The following is a 19,915-nucleotide window of genomic DNA, read 5'->3' as shown; positions in this document are numbered from 1 at the left end:
CCAGACTTTATAAGGCAACTTTTTTTAATAGTATACAGGAAACTTTAAATTACAAGCAGCCTACTCAAAAACAAGTATGGAAAAATTAGAAAATGTAATTAATCTTTAGAGAAAAGCCACAAATTAAACTATCAGCAGAACTGATTTGAAAGGTTATTCGTGAATATTTTCAGTCACACCAAGAATGCTTTGGGGAAAGGGAACTTTTTATAAAGTTATACCTCCACCCCATCATACTAGAGAACAAGGATGTCAAAGAAATACCCTACCTCTACCCACCCCCAAACTCTTGAGCTGGGAAAAGAAACATCACTTTATTTGTTTTAATAAATGGAGAGTCTGTGGAAAGCATGGCAGGCATTCCAGGCTTAGGACTAGATGATAGGTACTAAATACCTTCAGGTTTAATTCCCATGGAAAGAATGATGTGGTTAAGTTTCTTAGAAAAGCAAAAACTAGATGTGTTAGGTAACTGGCCAGTGAGTACTTAAATATTTCAAGAGCAAATCTTCCAACTGATTCAGTAACTGTTTTGCAAGAATAAACCGTTTTTCATAAACTATTTCACAAGGTTAGCAGTGAAAGTGTACATGTGCACATGGATTGCCTCACAGCTTTATTTTTGAAAATCGCAAGCAATTCAAAGTGACCGTCACTGAGGCCTCAGTTAAAAGATGTTCCATTAGAGCTGCCCCAGTTTTAAGATTAAATAGTATTGCACTTTAAGATGAACTAACTTTCAGGGTCCTCCTCAAAGAAGAAAAATATTGCTTCCATCTGTGCTTTTCTTCGACTAAAAGCATATTGCAAAAAAAACTACTTTAAAAATTAATACCGCAGGGTACAGTAACATAGTAAAGTACCTGCTGATTTTAGAATCCTAGAGAACATTTCATTATAAGAAACTGTTTAGCCCATAATTAGTATGAAGTGTACACAGTGTTTTTCATTTCAGTGGTCCAAGATACGAAGGTTCCCTGATACAATCTTGTTCTCTAATACTGCTCCAGGTGGGATGTCGATTCGGTCACCGTGATTTGCAATGATGATAACTGTTCCCTGTGACAGGGAAGACAAAACAGAAGAGAATATATTTAAAACTGCAGCTGAAATGCAACTGATTTTCTTACAATTACCAAATTTCTGTAGAACTCCCATTTACAATGTAGCATTTGTACATATAGCAATATTAAACATGAAAAATAATAGGTTAAGGAAAATTATATAATGTGTCCCTCTAGGAATTCTGGCAGTAGTTCTGGAGACCTTGCCTCTGTATCAGAGGTGGTACTAGAAGTGAGAAGTAGACCCTGTGCCACAGCATAACTGGCCCTTTGAAAGAACTACCTGCAAGGTCACCAGCATTATCTACCTTCATAAAGATACTGAGGTGCTTGGTTTATATTTACATACAGGTTTGGGTTTTTGTTTTTTAAAAATAGTTTACTAATATATTTTTCATGTCTTAAGTGAGACTGTACAGATGAGTATTGGCAGTAAAGTTTCATGTACATGTGTGTATATACACACATAATATCAGCAATAAAGTTCTACACACACACACACACACACACACACACACACACATATACAGGTCTGTACGGTTGACCCTGGAACTCACGTTTGAATGGTCTGGGCCCCACTTACATGCACTTTTTTCAATAAATACAGAACAGTACTGTAAATGATTTTCTTAAAATTTTCTTATCTCTAGCTTCCTCTTGTAAGAATACAGTATATAATATATATGACCTACAAAATATGTTAATCAACTGTTATTAGTAAGACTTCCAGTCAACAATAGGCTGTTACTAGTTACATTTCTGGGGAGTCAAAACTTATACATGGGTTTCGACTATAGTGGTCACTCTCCCCACCCCCATGTTGTTCAAGGGTCAACTGTATATAAATATATATATACCAGACATATCTATACATACACATATATTTTTTTGTTTTCCCAAGATCTTTATTTATGGAGCTTTAATAAAGGAAGAATAGGAAAAAGCTGTTGTATCTTTGGTTTTGAGCTTCAATACTTACACCCATAGTCCTTCCTATTTCTTAGGCTAGAATGGTACTCATCTGAGTACCCAAGTACTGTAGTATGTGAATAAATCTCTATACTGAAGACAACTGATTACTTTAAAAGAATATATTATATTTAGGGGCGCCTGAGTGGCTCAGTGGATTAAGCTGCTGCCTTTGGCTCAGGTCATGATCTCAGGGTCCTGGGATTGAGCCCCACATCGGGCTCTGTGTTCAGCGGGGAGCCTGCTTCCCCCTCTCTCTCTGCCTGACTCTCTGCCTACTTGTGATCTCTCTCTGTCAAATAAATAAATAAAATATTAAAAAAAGAGAATATATTATAATTAGTATAAGTGAAGTTATCATCTTTTCTACTTTCAGATTCAAATAGTCATCTTGGGTGAGCTAATGCTACTTTAATAGTGATTCTCTTTTACAGACTGTCATTTCAATAAAATAGTACCAGTTAAATTACTTGTGTTTGTGGAATACAGGATTCAAATGGAAAGCAAAGTTCCTATATACAACAATTATTGTATTTTAACTATGTTGTATATCTATGGAAGATAATATTAATGCTAAATATTGTGGTAAGCTATTTTATTTTTTTAAATGTATTTATGTCTTATAAACATCTGGTATAGATTAAGAAGTATTCTTTAAAATAAAGGTAAATTTAGGACTAGAAAATGAAACCTGTTTTGTAAAGCTGTAAAAACTATAATTTTCATCAGAACAACACACCTTTAGTGAAACATTCTTGCCAAATGTCACATCTCCTGAAACTGTGAGGTGATCCAATTCAAGCATATCTGGTATACTTTCAAATCTCCTTAGATAATCCTGTACCTGAAAGAAACACATTGTTTCAAGAATGGGTTAACAACAACAACAAAAAGAAAGAGGGATTAACAAATAGTTTAACTGAACTGTGAAAACATTCTGTTCATGGCCAACCTCAGGCCCTCAATGGGAAGAACCCATTTATTAAGCATTTGCTAGATGCTAGATGCTGTGCAGGTGAAACCAGGAAATATGAACACCGTCCCTACAGTCAAGCAATTTATACTACCACTAATCAGAACAGGCATTAATAAATAAATGATAATAAATAAAAAGATAACATGAGTAGTTCAGATTATCTGGAGTTTAGGTGTAAAGAGATCATCACTGAAGCAAGCCAGACTGGAGCTGGGGTTTATGGGAATATTTCAAAAGTGGGATATTTCATGCACAGCAACAGCTCAGATTATCAGTACAAATGATGATTATCTTTATGTTATTTCCTTTTATAGGGACTAGACATTATCTTACAGGGCCTTGTTTACTATTTTGCTAAGAAAATTAGAAGCAGTCTGAGAAGTTCCACTGACTTCTATGACAACCCACTTGCCTCTGAGCCCGTTACTCTGTCCCTGCCTAGTACTGGGGTTGGACTCTTTACTCCAACTTAAGGCCAGTCCTTCTTCTGGCCTATTCAAAGATATTGTCTAGTGATTCTCCTTCTTTAGTGTTTTTCTCTCTGATTGCATCAATTCCAGTCAATGTGTAAACATCCCATAAATTCTCCCATCTTTAAAAACCAACCAACCAAACAAAACAAACTCACTCTCAAATTTACATCCCTTTCTATATCCATGGCTGCAATTGTTTTGTTTTGTTTTTAGGGCAAAATTCTTGAATCAGTTGTCTACATATCTCTCATTTCTCCTATTCTTTATTAAATCCCTTCCAGTCAGGCTCCAGAACATTTTTTTTTTTTAATTTTATTTATTTACTTAGTTATTTGACAGACAGAGATCACAAGTAGGAGGCAGAGAGAGAGGAAGGGGAAGCAGGCTCCCTGCGGAGCAGAGAGCCTGATTCAGGGGCTCGATCCCAGGACCCTGGAATCCTGACCAGAGCTGAAGGCAGAGGCTTTAACCTACTGAGCCACCCAGGCGCCCCTCGGGCTCCAGAACTTCTATATTGATAATCCTACTGGTGAATTCTCATTGATCCTGAACCATTCATCTTACTTGAATCAACAGCAGCACTTGACATAGATGATCACTCCCTCTTTCTTGAGACATTTTTTAAATTTGGCTTTAGGACTTACACATTGATGGTTTTCTACCACCAGTTCCTCATCTGTAACTCCTCAGTGATCTTTGCTGCTTCCTCTACCTCATCCCCATCCTCTAAGCCTTGGACTATCTTAGGGGATAGTCCTCTTATCTCCTAAGTGAAACCTATCTCATGGCTTTAAATACCAGCATGAACAGAGGACTCTCAAATTTACCTGTCTCCTCTGATCTAGGAACAGTCTAATAAATTTGAAGGTCTAATCTAAGTACAGTATCTCTAAAATTGAAATCCCCATCCTGTTCCCCTAAACCTACTTCCCCCATCTCCATAAATGGCAGGAAATTCCATGCTTCCAGTTGCACAGCCTAAAAGCCATGCAATCATCCTTAACCTTTTTTCTTTTGCACTCCCATCTCATCCAAGAGCAAATCCTATAGGTACAACTATCAAAATTTCTCAGAATGTCAACATATTTTCATTATTTTCACTGCCATCACCCTGGTCAAAGCCACCATTTCCTCCTGCCAGGATTCCCACAACAGCCAATTCCCTAATCTCTCTGATTCTACCCTCATTCAGCAGATTGGTCATTTCACCCCTTAGCTCGCAACTTCTTTGATGGTTTCTCCATCTATCAGTAAAAGAAAAAGCCACCCACATTTCCAATATTCAGTTACAAAGTTCTACATATTAGGACTGTTTCCTGTCTGACCCAACTACTATCCCCATCTCTCACTTGCTTACTCTGCCCCAGCCATATTGTGCTTTGTAAAGTCCCTAAAACATTTTCTTCCTCAGAGCAACTAGCCATGCCCACTTAGCCCCCAGTTCTGAATTTGGGCAGCTAATGTTCTTATCTCCTGCAGAGTATTGAAGAGGCTACGAAGAGTGAGGGGGACATGAAGGGGGAAGGGTGAGGCTAGGTAGAAAAATGGCTGGGGACCCTGGGTGGCTCAGCTGGTTAAGCATCTGCTTCCTGCTCAGGTCATGATCCTGGGAACGAGCCATGTCAGGTTCTCTACTCAGCAGGGAGTTTGCTTCTCCCTCTCCCTTTGCCCACTTGTGCTCTCTTTCTGTCAAATAATCTGTTTCTAAAGAAAAAAAAAAAATTAGACAAGAAAGGGAAGAAAGAAAAATGGCTGGCAGTACCCTCTCATGATGTGGGAAGATGGTGGGTCTTTGTACCACTGGGATTTTCCCAGCTCAGACAGGCTGGTAAGAGGCACCCAAAACAGGGAGAGTCCTAGAGTGCCTCACGTTATCCTGGAAATTGCAACACAGCCACAGGACCCAGAGTCATTCCCCATCAATATAAGAGGCAGTATATACCTCTCCACCAGGTGGCACGAACCCACAGCCAGGATTAGAATAGACTTGGAGGGCCTAGCAGGACTCCAGGCCAGCCACAAAAGCTTACTCTGTCACACTTCATGAGCCTCAGGATATCTGATATGATGAAATGTTTTGAATTCCACTTATCATGGTAGGGTGGTGTTTTCCTATCCTTGCCATGAATGCTTTTCACCCCAGATACCTGCATGGTGCACTCAGCTCTCAGTGAGACCATCTCTGGCCATGCAGTGTAAAATTACACCAACACTACCCCACCCACACATTCCCTATTCCTGCTTGGTTTTTCTCCAAAGCATTTTCTACCACTTGACATACATTTGCTTATTATCATTTTTACCCTGCTAGAATACTCATAAAGGCAAGGATTTTAGTCCATTATATTTACTGCTAACTCTGCAGCACCTGCAACACTGCCTAGCACATGGTAGGGGCTCAATATTTGTTAAAACGGAGTTAACATTCTCCCACTGATGAAAACAGTGAATAGTTTTACAGGAGACATAAAGTAAAATGTCCCAAAGTTAAATGTTCTTTTCCACTCTTTAGCAATCAGATTTCGAAAGTAAGTTACATCTTTATCTTTTATGGCTGATTCCCTTTAAGATACCTCAAAGAGGATTTAATAGGTCAGCAGCTGAGACTGTAATTAGACCCCAATTCACATCATTCCAACCTTTTTTATACTTACATATTTAAGAACTACAAATTCATATATATATATATATATATATATTTACGTACCTTTGTAAAAGAGCTGCCTAATTTAACCAAGGGTACTGTAGGAAATTCCCGCTTTTCACTCATTGTCAAAGATCCTGCATTAAGGCTATAGAGATTTGACATCACTAGCAAGAGATCTGATGTGGTTTTGACAGGTAGAAAGCGGCTCCTAGGAACATTAATACCTAGAGAGTTCTCAAAACTTTTTATGGCAGCCCCTACTGCAGTTTCTAACTGAATGACATTCAGGCCTCCATCCAAAGTCTGTAAGAAAGAAAAGGGGGCAGGGGGAGAGAAGAAATAGGTTTTAGCAACTTAGTTCCATGTGGGCTGGTTAATTGGGGAGTGGTCTCACAGATCCACTGAAGGAGACAGAATTTTGATAAGTGACATTTAGCAAGTACCTAAATGTCAGGTACTGGTGCTTAGACATACATGGTTTTTATTTCAGCATTGTAATGTCTCTGTTTAGTCATGTTTCCGTTTTACAATAAAGAACCGATGGTTCACAAAAAACTCATGCAAGATGCCTGTGGCCCAAACCTTTAAGTGTCAGAGCAACAAACCCAAGGTAGGTTTTCTACTCTTGGGCCCCGTGCTCTTGCCACTACCACAACCTTGCGTCACATAAGAGCACCAAGGCTTGGCACAGTCAAGAGATGGGTGTTAACTCTGAAAGACAGGACCAGGAACTGGAGTGACTTACTAGGCAAAAAAGAGGGACCTGTGAATAGATGGGCTAGAGAGAGGGGGCAGTGGATCTATTTGTAGCCTACCTACTGTGATCTTGGGAATAAGGAGGCAAGGGCTGCACCTCTGGCTTACCTTTGGATTCACAATGATCTCCATATCAATAGCATTTTGCTCCTGCAGTCTTTTAACTGCTGCAAGAGAGATCCACAGGTTGTTTGTGTTAAATATTTTGAACTTTGACACAGACTTGAACTCGTCAACATGTGCTTTTGGCACTTGAGCAATTTCCACCAGTCTCAATTTGCCTTCATACTGGGTAAGTGTGCCACCCTAGAAAGGCAGAGAAGAGTGTGTGAGTACCTCCACATGTCTCCCAATCACAACCATACCACACTATTTCTAGTCTGTGAAAGTGTTAGAGAAAAGACACTGATGATAAAATCCCCCAGAAATAAAAAGTTTTGGCATTGATTCAATCTGTGATACACAGCAACATACATTTAATGGTAGAGCCAAAGAAAATATTCAGGTTGTCATTTTATCCTGTAAACCCACCCTCTTGTCCATAGTAAAAGCCCTGGGAGTACAGCAGAGTCTTCCTCGCTTTTCGAAGGTCTACAGGAACAGCCATTCCTCTCATTACCAAACCACCATCTATCACTAAAGAACTAGTTCTACTCCCTGAGACTCTGCTCTGATTGACTCTGGGATAAGAAGAGAAAAAGGAAGACAGAGGCACAAGTGGGTTAGAAGTGACCCCCTGAGTAGCCTCAGCTTAGAGATGTCCTTACAGTCATGAGGCCACAGCAGTGTGTGGAGAGGGGAAAATTTATGCGCGTGTCAGGGGGCATTGCAAGACACATAGAACCCAACAAAGAGACTAACCATTTTAGTATTCACACACTGCGCATTTCTCTTACTCCCTGTGGCTAAGTAGTAAAACCTTGTGTACCATTTCATGACCACTAAACATGCAAAGAAACATTTTTTTGGCAACTACAGAGATATTATAGTGATGAAAAAAATACATATAAAAATGCACAGGTAGAAACAGAAATAGTAAATTTTCACTAAAGGAAAAATAAAATAAATACTTTAAAGCACCAAACTAGAAGAATATAAAAGGTTTGAACAAAACATTTGAAAGTGTTTTCACTTACCCTATAAATATATGTGAAACTGTTTTCAGTTAAAATAGTCCATATGGGTTACTCAACAATACTGTTAAATCTCAATTTATTTCAGGTGGAACTTAAGGTACTCTACAGAATACTATCTCACTCTGTCGGAAACTTACCAATTAAAAAAAAAAAAAAAAGGATCTGAACTACATAACCTATGCAATGTGAAGATGTGAATCCCCGAACTGCTTCCTCTCAGTATTTACCTTTACATCTGCACGTGTTTTATTTGTGACTTCCATGACAAATTCACAGGGCTTTCCATTGGGTGGGTTCATTAGATGATTAAGAATATACAGATCCACGGTGGCACCCAGATTATCTATGTTAGACACAAAAATATACTCTTTGCCTTCTCCTATAAGGGTGTCGAGCAAACCAGAGTTGTAGAAACTGGCGTAAATATCACCATGACCTGGAGGGTACCATGCTTCTGTATTTTCCCCTGAGTATGAGACATCCTTTGCTACAGGCAGTAGAGATTCTTTATTAATCCTTGGGTACCTTTAAAAAAGAAAAAAACACACACACACACAATAAACCAAGGTCTTTTTCAATATCAATTCTGTAAAGTACTCCAGACCTTCAAGTAAAACAGTATGTTTAAAGTTAAATAAAACTTCCCTCCTTTTCAGTATATCAATAGTAATTTAATCATAGGTAAATCCATTTAAGAAAATCTCTTATCTGTGTTGTCCAATCATCAGTCTCCTAGATCACAATATTTGCTGCAAAAAAATTTCCAGCGTCATAAAGATGGGAGGACACCTAATACTTCTAGAGTCAACAGATTTTATGATACTATAAGAGGAAATACACGTTAAGTAAATTTCTCAAACTTCCTTGGTTATGGAATTATTCTTTTCCCTCCAACTTTGGAAAAAATCTGCCCATTCTTACAAACATATATTCAGGGGTGGTGCTCTTTCTTTCCCAGAAGGTCAACAGCAGATTACTGCTCAGGGATATCTGCTCCCTGCCGCTAGTGAGAACACGTGTGGGGAGTGGCAGTGGGAGCAGGGGGAACAGAGGAGCTAGCACTAAGAGACCAAGTACCAACCAGAAGATGGAGGCAGAGCACCTGCAACACGCAAAGTGTCCATGAAAAAACAGATTAAAACAACAAACGGTAAAACTTTCAGAAATACCTGTTCTGCACAAGCTCATATAGACCCATATTCATCCCTAGATGGAAAACTTAGTTCCCTAGTTGCCTTGGCTTTATCCAAAGTCATCATCTGAGTCCCTTTCTACAGGCATATCTTGGAGATACTGCAGGTTCTGTTCCAGACCACAGCAATAAAGCAAATGTTGCAGTAAAGTGAGTGAAGTAAATGTTTCAGTTTCCCAGTGCATATAAAAGTTGTTTACACTATACTATAGTCTATTAAGTGTGCAGTAGCATTGTGTCTAAAAAATATATACATACTCTAATTTAAAAAAATATTTCATTGCTCAAAAATGCTAACCATCATCTGGCTTTTTAGCAAGTCGTAATCACTGATCACAGATCATCATAACAAATACAATAACAAAGAACACATTTAAAATACTGTGAGAATACCAAAAGGTGTGACACAGACACAAAGTTAGCAAATGCACCAATATCAACAGACTTACTTGCTCAATGCAGGTGTATAACAATCTTCAACTTGAAAAAAAAAAAAAAATTCTTCAACTTGAAAAAAAAAGGCAGTATCTACAAAGCGCAGTTGAAGTGCGATCAAACAAGGTATGCCTGCCTTTCCTTTCCTCAAAGTGTAACATTTTTTTCCAGGATTTATTAAATTTCCCCCAAGCCTATACAGGATATTGAATAAATTTCTTCCCATATGAAAGAAGATTATCAATACCGTAGAACATATAAAAATTTTCATAGACCCACATGGAGCCCAAATATGCCCTCAGAAAACAAAGATCTATGTCAACCTCAAATATTCTGGACATGGAACAAGCACATTCTCTCTTAGGAAGAATCAGAGAGTGACTATAACAATCACCTATCTACAAACAAGTGTTCAGCCTTTAAAGACACTGAAGATTTGCAAACATGAGTTTTTGGCACATGTGTATCTTGAGGCTGCTGTATTTAAACAAGACAAAGCAATCTTTGGGAGTAACACTCTCCAGAATTTTTTTTATTTTTTTTACTTACTGTACCTGCTTTGATTAAAAGTGTAAATTTTCACACGACAGTGATTGTACTTCTGTAGTATTTTTTTTGTATCTTCATCCGTGTTGAAAGAGTTCATTAGAACAAGAGGAACATCTGTATTGTAGGTTTTGTTCAAATGCTAGGGAGGAAAATAATAATCAGATTACCCAAACTACTTTTCTTTCACTTAAAAATGTAAAACTCATAATGGTTAACCACGAAGTATCCAAAACATCACCTATATGTAGCCAAATACAAATATTTGGCATAAGCTGGACATTTGGCTAAGCCACGGACTTGCTCATTAAATCACAATCCTCTGAGATAGAAACTATTGTCTGCAATATACAAATGGCTGAACTAAGGGCCAGAGAGGCGGCAGATACCCCCCACAATCCAACTCTGGAGTTGTGTGCCCAGCCAGTGCCCTGTGGCCTTACAGGACAGGCAAATGCTAACGAAACATTTACTCTGTGTTCAGAGCACAGTGGGGAGGGAAGTACAAATGTTACAAAGACATGGTTCTCTAGTCTCAGGATTAATGTCAAGAACTGTGAATCACACCCCAACCGAAATCTTTTCAATCTCTGGGAAGAGTTAAGAGGCAACACAGAGTGAAGAAAAAAACAAGTTCTCAGAAGTCAAACAGTCCTTTGTTCACACAGGGAATCTTGGGCAAGTAAATCAACCTCTCTGTGCCTTGGTTTCCTCATCTGTAAAATGGGGATGGTAACACAAAGAGTACTTATCTTACAGAGTTGTTGAGAGGAACAAATGAGTCAATTCATGAAAAGAGTTCAGAATAATACTGTGTGCAGTACATGCTAGATGAATGTTAGTCACTGCTGCTGCTGGTGTTACTACGGTAGCTGCTGGTGTTACTACGGTAGACACAAAGAGATGAAGAAGACTGCCCCTGAAGAACTTAGGGTCCACGATTAACGACTTTATCGTAAGAGAGAAGGCAAGGACAGTTCTTAGCATCCATGGCTGCCAACCAGAAGGGGTTAATAAAACCAGATCATCCCAGCTGTGATGAAGGCTGCCATCAGAAAGAGGCAGGAGAGTGGTGGGGCGATCAAAGGAGAATCCAAAAAGATCCAGAGATTTCAACAACCACAAATGCTATTTAAGATCAAAAGCTTCTATTTTACATCACCCTAAGGATGTGCCCTTGGGAAAACCAAACCTTTTTATATACTAATAAACTAAAGATAGCAAGCTCCTTGACTAGCTCAAGTCCACGTCTGTTATTTTATAAGGTAACATTTATAATAACCTAAAACTGGTTTTAGTAGTTCATGAGAAAGGCTGAATGTTACTCACTTCAATTTGCTGAACGGTCAGATCCAAAAAGGTATTCTCGTTCCTCACACCGATCAGACTTTTCGGGCCTTTGCAGCCCATGCTGGTTCCCAAACCTCCATTGAGTTTCACCACCACCAGCTTGTTCAGCACGGAAGATATATTGTCAGGTAAGCCTCTGGCCTTTATCTTTTCATAGGGTTGAATCTGAAATTTAAAAATTTACAGAATTCAAATAGCTTTATGAGAAGTTAAATTCAGTCAATCACAGGGTCCTTTCCATGTGTCCTTAAAGAATTCTGCTTTTCTCCACGGGAAGTTTCAACTACATTCCCTTTAATATCACAAGTCCTCCTGGTACAAAATCAAATACTTTATAGGTAACTGCTCTTGCACGAAGTAGTTCAGTGGTTCATTTACATTACAATGGAGGACAAGAAGGGGGAAAAGTTACAGTCTACAAATATTTGTCTGGCTGTTGAGGACATCTAAGTCACTTGGACTACATATAAAAATTTAGAATTCCCCATTTGCATTGGTATAGTAAATGGTGTATGCAAAACTCATTCTAGTGGTGTATGGATTTATTTCAATTCTGGAAAAGTATGTATACTTCTTCAAGGAGGCAGAAACCAAAACCTAAATGTTCCTTTCTTTTCTTCTCCATTCAAAAGTAAGTCTTCAGAGGAAGAAGTGGCATGCTGTTTTTATCATATTTCTAGGTATGTATCAAGGACAGAGTTCCTTAAAAATTTTAACTCTCAGGGATTACTGTATAGAAGGTCAAATTGGAAAACTGTGTTCTCACTGCTCCAAATAATATCCTGATGGGGTAGTAAAGGTAAGAACTAAGGCTGACGAGAATCCCTTCCTCCACGGACCCTCTCTGTTTCTGGGAGCACAGAGCATTACTCTTCAGCTTCTCCCTCCTAGACAGGAACAACCACATAGTGGGAGCCCAAATTCTTCAAAGCAGAGGTACAAGCAAGTCTAAAGATCTTACAGCAAGAATGGAAGCTTTTGAAAAGATCACAATATATTCTCTAACCATTTATAGGGCTTTTTGTTGTTGTTGTTATCCTTCTTTAATGGAATACATCATCAAATGTACTCTTCAGTTATATTATCATGGTGTAGGACACATAGCAATTGAGGGGACTGAAGAAATACAACCATATAGGAAGTGCTCACTATGAGCTAAGCTGTTTCTGTTCTGCTGCCTATAGAGGCTGTGTGGATGGGTGGTGGATAAGGTCTGTAACTGGGAAAGGAGTTGATGGATTCACATTCCAGTGACTAGGCTGTGGAGGCAAAAATCCATTTATGCTTGGTCAAACCCACATACATGTCCTATGTCGACTCCTGGCCACATGATTTCTGCTCTTCGCAGTTCTCCCCATACAAACTAGTCTGCGACTCTTATTTCATCTACCTCACAAGACTCTGTTAACTGCCCACTGCAGATGAATGCACTTTTTGCTTGGTGTAAATGCTGAGAAATAAGCACTCTTCTCTAAGACTCTTCACTGACTACCACCTAATTATCGCTCATTCTGAATTAGTTCCTAATGTGGTAGGATTGTCAATCTTCCTGGTAAGTGTCAGTTTTCAGCAGTCATTCGTACTTAAAAGAGGGCAGAGGGCTAGTGACAGGGAAAGAGAGAGGAGGGGTCACACTTGGGGGCACCATGGCCCTCAGTGGGTGCTGCCCAAGTACTGGGATGCTAACCACCAAGGAAAAGAAGGATGATGGGGAGGCAGGAAAGAACACAGATTATACCGGTTGCTTCTCTAGAAGCTCTTAGTCCAGGTGAGGACAACATATGGATGATAACAACTTGGGATACCCAACACACACACAAAGTGCCTGTGACCCAGCTGACTGGCATTCCTGGAAAGATGTTTTGATCCCACTGCCCTGAACACTGTTTCTTCAGCATGTCAAAGAAACTGGTAATATTGCTTGAGAGAAGTCCAGTTTAAGTCCTATACTACAGGAAAACTAAGAGGAGATAACAGAGCTGGAACTTGTCACCCTAATATAACATGGCAGTTTATAATCCTTTCATCAGCAGGGCTACTGAAATCAACCAATCAGTAAAAGGAATGCCACTGTGATACAATGGCTTCAAATAGTCTATTATTAGTTAGGAGAATTTTTTGGGCATGGTACATTTACTCAAAAGAGTTAGCAAATGGAACCAAACCAATTATTTTCCAATTATCTTTTAAAAGCCAAGAATCTCCGGGACGCCTGGGTGGCTCAGTGGGTTAAGCCGCTGCCTTTGGCTCAGGTCATGATCTCAGGGTCCTGGAATCGAGTCCCGCATCGGGCTCTCTGCTCAGCAGGGAGCCTGCTTCCCTCTCTCTCTCTGCCTACCTCTCCATCTACTTGTGATTTCTCTCTGTCAAATAAATACATAAAATCTTTAAAAAAAAATAAATAAAAGCCAAGAATCTCCATTTAGCAGTTACTTTTGACTTCCAAATAAGAATCTAATATTTACAGAGGGCTCAAAAGGGTGTGAAAATTTAACTAAAACTCCCTAGAGTCCATGCATTCATTTTAGGTAAAATTATTAGTTCAGAAATATTTTTACCTATTTAATGCTTCCTTTAATATACCTTTAAAAACTAGAATACATAAAAGAATTTTTTTCTACATATGGGGAGACAGGCCTACATTTCCCAATTTTACTTGAAAGATTTTCATTATGAAACACCATACATTTAAGTTTATAAAATACATACAGTCAAATAACCTAAATAAAAAAATACTGCCATAACTTAGAAGCCTCCTTGAGTCTGTCCCTGATCACATTCTCTTCCACGCCAGTATAACAACATCTTGACATTTATACTTTAGTTTTACCACCTATGTATGTATCCATAATAATAATATTTTACTTAATTTTGTCTCTAAACTTTTGACTTGCTTCTTTTAATTCAGTGTTATATTTAAGAATGCACATTAACGCATGAAGCTATAGTAATTACTTTTCACTGCCATATAGTATTCAATTTATATATCCTTTAAAAGAAACAAAACTGTCATTACTCACAGATGATATGACTCTATATAAAGAAAATCCAAAGACCCTACAAAAAAATTATTAGACTAATGTGAACATAGCAACATTGAAGATACATGGTCAATATTTTTAAAAACATCCGCTTTTAGAATCCTTGGACGCTGCTAGTGGGAATGTAAATTGTTGTGCAGCTGTTAAAGAAAAAAGTATGATGGTTCCTAAAAAAATTTTAAATAGAATACCATAGATCTACCAAGTCCACCTATGGATATATATACCCCAAAGAACTGAAAGCAGGTTCTCAAAGAGATGTTTATACATTCTTCTTCACTGCAGTATTATTCACAATAGCCTAAAAGTGGAAGTAACTCAAATGTCCATCAACAGATGAATGAATAAAACAAAATATGGCATATACACACAACGGAGTATCACTCAACCTTAAAAAGGGAAAGAAATTCTGACGTGTACTACAACACGAATAAACCTTGAGAATATGTTAAAGTGAAATAAACCATTCACATATCAAAAAAAAACCCAAAAAACCCAAACCCAAATACTTCTATGATTCAACTTATATGAAGCACCTAGAATAGTCAGATTCATATGGACAGAAAGTAGAACAGTGGTTCCTAAGGACTGGGGTAGAGAGGAATGAGGAGGTGTTTAATGGTAACAGTTTTAGTTGTGCAAGATCAAAGAGTTCTGTGAATGTACTTAACACTAATGAATTGTATGTTTGGAAATGCTTAAAGATGGTTTAAAAAGATGAACTGTTTCTACATATAATGAATTAGGATTAAAAAGTTACTTTTCATTATACTATGAAAAATAAATTCTTATGAATAAATCTTAAAAAGATATGAGAGTTCTACACTGAACATAAAACATTTTTGAGAAAAGTTAAAGGACAAATTCCGGGATGTATTTATCATGTTTATAAACTAGAAGACTTACTACTGTAAAAATGTCAATTCTCCCAAACGTAACAATGCAAATAATCAATCAAGCAAATAATGTAAATTGGATTATATCTTAATTCTAATCTTTAAAGAAATGTTTGGTATACTAACATGCATAGCATTAAAGTGAGTTTTGGGAGCCATGTTTTATTTTTAGCTATTTAATTCCCTTTAGGGCATGCATCTTTAAGTAAAAACACTATCAGAAATTTTTCACTTCCTGTGAAGATAAATTAAAAACCACAAATCATTTTGTGCCTAACATCTCACCAAAATGAAAAAAACCTCCAGAATCATACATATTTAAGATAAATAATCTCTGATTCACACACCATAAAGAATATAAAGTTCATGAAAAGTATTTAAAGAAAAAGTTCATTTTGTTCACACCAAGCTTAAAAATACACATTCTATTAGAATACTTTAAGATCATTCCTTATGACTGAATCTATAGAGTCTACATAAATTTTTTCTTGTATCCTAAAACCCTATTCTAGGATAGTGAAAGAAGCTGTCAGGCCTCGTAATGATTTTAATACTAAGCCATTTGACTTTCACCCAAAAGATATATCAAGTATACTTTTAGTTTTTTTTTTTGTTTTTTTTTTTAAAGATTTTTTTTTTATTTATTTTTTGACAGAGAGAAATCACAAGTAGACCGAGAGGCAGACAGAGAGAGAGAGAGAGGGAAGCAGGCTCCCTGCTGAGCAGAGAGCCCGATGCGGGACTCGATCCCAGGACCCCGAGATCATGACCTGAGCCGAAGGCAGCGGCTTTACCCACTGAGCCACCCAGGCGCCCCAAGTATACTTTTAGTTTTAATTCCAATCTCCCCAAGCTTGTTATCTTAAGAACCTGAGTTTAAAATTTTAAATGTAATTCTGAATTACTTTTCAAATATTTGGTATAAAATAAAATGAACTGATTCATACCTAACTTCAAGTTCCAAAACTGTGTTAATAAAGACTTTTGGGCACAAGCCCAGGCAACTCACAAGTAGAAAGACCTGTTTACCACCAAGTTGAGTGGCCAGAACACTCTGTTTAGTGCCACATTTAGAACCCTCCACCCCATGCTGAGGAGTCACTGCACCTCTACAATGTCAAGGAACCATAGTTCTCTGTGAGGTGTGTTCAGTAATACCACTCATCTTGCTATATCTGATCTTTAGTAGTTAATAAAAAACAGGCCTCAATGAGGAACTTGACTGTCAGCAAGAAGAGGACTGAGCAGAACCATGGAGGGAAAGGGAAGAAGAGTCACAAGGTGTGAAGTAACAGTTGTGACGAGGGGAGAGGGATCCAGAACGGTTAGGCTGTATTACTACTGGAACTCTTCACTGGGCCTTTTTTCACTTATGTTTCATGACTTATATCCACCCGACCCTCACAGAAACAGACCCAGACACACACATATGCAAAGAAAGGTACTGTCGTTTGATTTCAAGAAGCCAGGACAGTTTCTGTCTAAAGTTTCTTACTGGTTAAATTAGGCAGTAAGCCCTGCTTTCCATCACATAAACGACCTTATATGCCAACACAAGTCCTTTCTGTTGGTGGTGCTGTCTGTCCACACCCTCCCAGGGACCTCACCAAGCAATCCCACAGAGTTCAGTTTAGTTCCACGAACCAAGGGGATCTGTGTTAGAAACTAGTTGCTTGGCAACAGCTGAAGTTATCCTGGACACACCTAAGTTGCAGAGACATTTTTATACCAGCCCCTCACTCTCCTCTTTTCAGCTGCCCCAGGAGAATGCACAAAGACATCTACTCATGCAAAGATGGGTGGTGTTCAGAGACGACAGGGAGTACCACTCACTGCCAGACTCGGCCTCAATGTTACTCTGACTCAACCACTTCAGTCAATCACTAGAGTAATCGTTATGCTCTCAATATTGGTCACCCTCTTTTTCTTTCTCCCAGACACGAAGATGTCTGTACTGCAACTAAATACACAGTAGGGCAACCATGACAGGTGAAGTGGAGCAAACCCCGTGAGGCTCCTACAAGATGCACACATGAGTCTAGGTAGGCCACTAGTGCTCTCTCCTCCTGGGAGAAAGAATTGGTCAAATACCCGACTTCCTCTGGGCGGTGAACAAAAGAAAGTAGTTGGCAATGTACTAATGAACGTGACTTAAACAAGATTCTTCCTTGTAGGATGTCAATCTAATTTTTCTGCAAAAACTGAAAAGATTTTTAAGAAGACCTTTTAAAAACAGTCTACCATGATCTGTACCTTGCCAAGTCTGTTCACAACTTAGTTTCCAGTTAGAAGAAAAGCTGAATTCATCACACAGTCATGGACACACTGTTCCCATTAGCAGTAGTATAACCCAGTTCTTGGTAGCATATTTGTGCTATTCCTGGAGGCAGTGCCAAATACCCAAAACAAGCTAACAGTACCTGCCCTGTTACAGTTCACAAGGGTATGATTATTGCAATCTGAAAGATCTTTTTTTCAACAAACGCAAGTTCTCCTGAAAGAAAATGAACTACATAAATAGTTAAAGAAGTTTGGAATGATGTTCCATATGTACAGGAAATAGTCTAAGAACATAAACTTATTCATAAAACCCTTATTACCGCATGGTGTCTGTGTGCCAAGTTCAATGCCAGGCATTTTCACATATCGTCTCTTCATTTCACATTTCCAAAGATAATGATTAAAATCTGGATCACCCAAAATCTACTACCCATTAATGACACACCTAAACCACATTTTTTTTTTTCATCTAAAGAAGAACTGGCAAATCATATATGTTATCACATGGTCCACCAACAAACTCACCAACAGCCCCTCAGGCACCAAAATAAGCTCAACCCCTATTTCACAGGGCAAATAAAAACCATCACATATGGGAATGCCCTCAACTTCCTGCCACCAGATGTTCAGAACCTTCCTGTATCTCCAACTGTTTCTTCCCCCTCCTTCCTTCTGGTTACAGGAGGCAGACCTGGTAGGCAAGCTCTCTGCCAGTGCCCATGTCAGGAATCTATGGCACCCATCATCCAGTCTCTCTGGCAGCTTCTCCTCTCTATTCCCTTCCATTGACATGGACATATTCAACCTCTGTCATCTAAAAACGAAGAAAGAAAACAACAGTCCATTCACTCGCTCATCCTTTTCTACACCCACATCCCTTTCGTCTCCCTCTTCTTAGAGGCAGGGCTTCCTGAAAAAGTTGCTGCACTCACCTCTGCTTTTTCACCTCCCATTCTTCACTCACCCACTGTAATCGCTAAGGCTCAAGGAATTGCTTCTAACAAGGTCATCCACATCCTCTTAACTGAAATCCTCTCAGTGACATCAATTCTTCTCTTGGGTGCTCAGCTGTAGTTGATGTAATTGACCATATGTTCTATCTTGATATGCTCTCTTCTCCTTGACTTCTGAAATACCACATTCTATTTCCTCCCCCCTTTCTCCCTGTTCCTTTTCAAACCCATTCTAGGTAGACCTCTTCCAAGGCAATCTGCTCCAATCCCATGGCTTCATTCTTTCACTCCTATCTCTGTGACACCAAGACATACCTAGCTGCTAAGCCAGGAGACTCTTCACATCTGATCAATGACCACAGCCTGTGAGTCTCATGAAACTGTCCCTGCTTCCAGTCATCATCCTGCTCACTTCTCATCTATGTTATTGCAGTGGTTGCCTCTATGATCTCCTCACCTCCCTTCAATCCACCTTCACCTTGTAGGTGGCAATCTTTTAGAAAAGAACATTTGAATTTCTCTCCTTATTACCTCATTCACAAAATAAAGCACTGACACGGCATGGCAGAGATTATTAGCTCCCTACCCCACTGTCATTTCCCCCCTTCTACTTAAGAACCCTGATTTTCAGCTGGGCACACACCATCCTAAATAAAAGATTACATTTCCCAGCCTCCCTTGCAATTATTTGTGCCCCAGTTGGATGAAGTGTAAGTGAAACATTTCCAAGAAGTCTCTGAGAGTGCCGGGGCATGCCCTTTTTCCTCCTTCCTGCTGTTTAGAATGAAGACATGCTGACTAGAGTTCATTCAAGCAGCCATCTGGGATCACAAGGAGATATGCTACAGACAGCAAGAGTGGCAAGACAGAGAAGCCCAGGTTCCTGATGACCACCATGCTGCCATACTAGCTCGGGATTGCCTCTCTCTAGATTTGTTATTCTGAGTTTCACTATTAGATGACTCTAATCCTGACTGGAAGACACTGTTTGCAAGGTGCTTGATGATTTGGCCCTTTGTGCCTTGCACTGTCTCCTCTCCTATTCTCCCTGACATGCTGTGCTCCAGAAACATGGAGCGGTGGGCTCTCTAACACCTGGTATCTGTTGCGTGTAGGCCCCTACATTCTCTGCCTCATGCAGCTTCACTTAACCAGTTCTCTTTCCTTTATCCCCTACATCTCAGTTCAGACCAGTGATTCT

The 19,915-nt window shown here is 39.0% G+C and overlaps 1 protein-coding gene across 2 annotated transcripts in view; it reads right to left on the bottom strand.

Annotated features, from left to right (window-relative positions):
- Nucleotides 1-6: 6 nt before the first annotated feature.
- Nucleotides 7-19,915, bottom strand: part of UGP2 (UDP-glucose pyrophosphorylase 2) — a 69,412-nt gene continuing 49,503 nt past the window's right edge. For both annotated transcript variants that reach the window (XM_044264085.1, XM_044264084.1), the window contains exons 4-10: nt 11,524-11,709; nt 10,203-10,336; nt 8,249-8,546; nt 6,994-7,191; nt 6,190-6,432; nt 2,773-2,877; nt 7-1,059 (exon numbers count right to left, since the gene is read on the bottom strand). In XM_044264085.1, coding sequence (XP_044120020.1) covers nt 952-1,059; nt 2,773-2,877; nt 6,190-6,432; nt 6,994-7,191; nt 8,249-8,546; nt 10,203-10,336; nt 11,524-11,709 — 1,272 coding nt within the window. In that variant the 3' untranslated portion in view covers nt 7-951. The remainder of the gene's footprint in view (nt 1,060-2,772; nt 2,878-6,189; nt 6,433-6,993; nt 7,192-8,248; nt 8,547-10,202; nt 10,337-11,523; nt 11,710-19,915) is intronic.

This window comes from Neovison vison, chromosome 8, assembly GCF_020171115.1.
Source record: "Neovison vison isolate M4711 chromosome 8, ASM_NN_V1, whole genome shotgun sequence".
Lineage (NCBI taxonomy): Eukaryota > Metazoa > Chordata > Mammalia > Carnivora > Mustelidae > Neogale > Neogale vison.
Note: the sequence above shows the minus strand (reverse complement) of the source record. Positions and strands in the feature narration are given on the sequence as shown.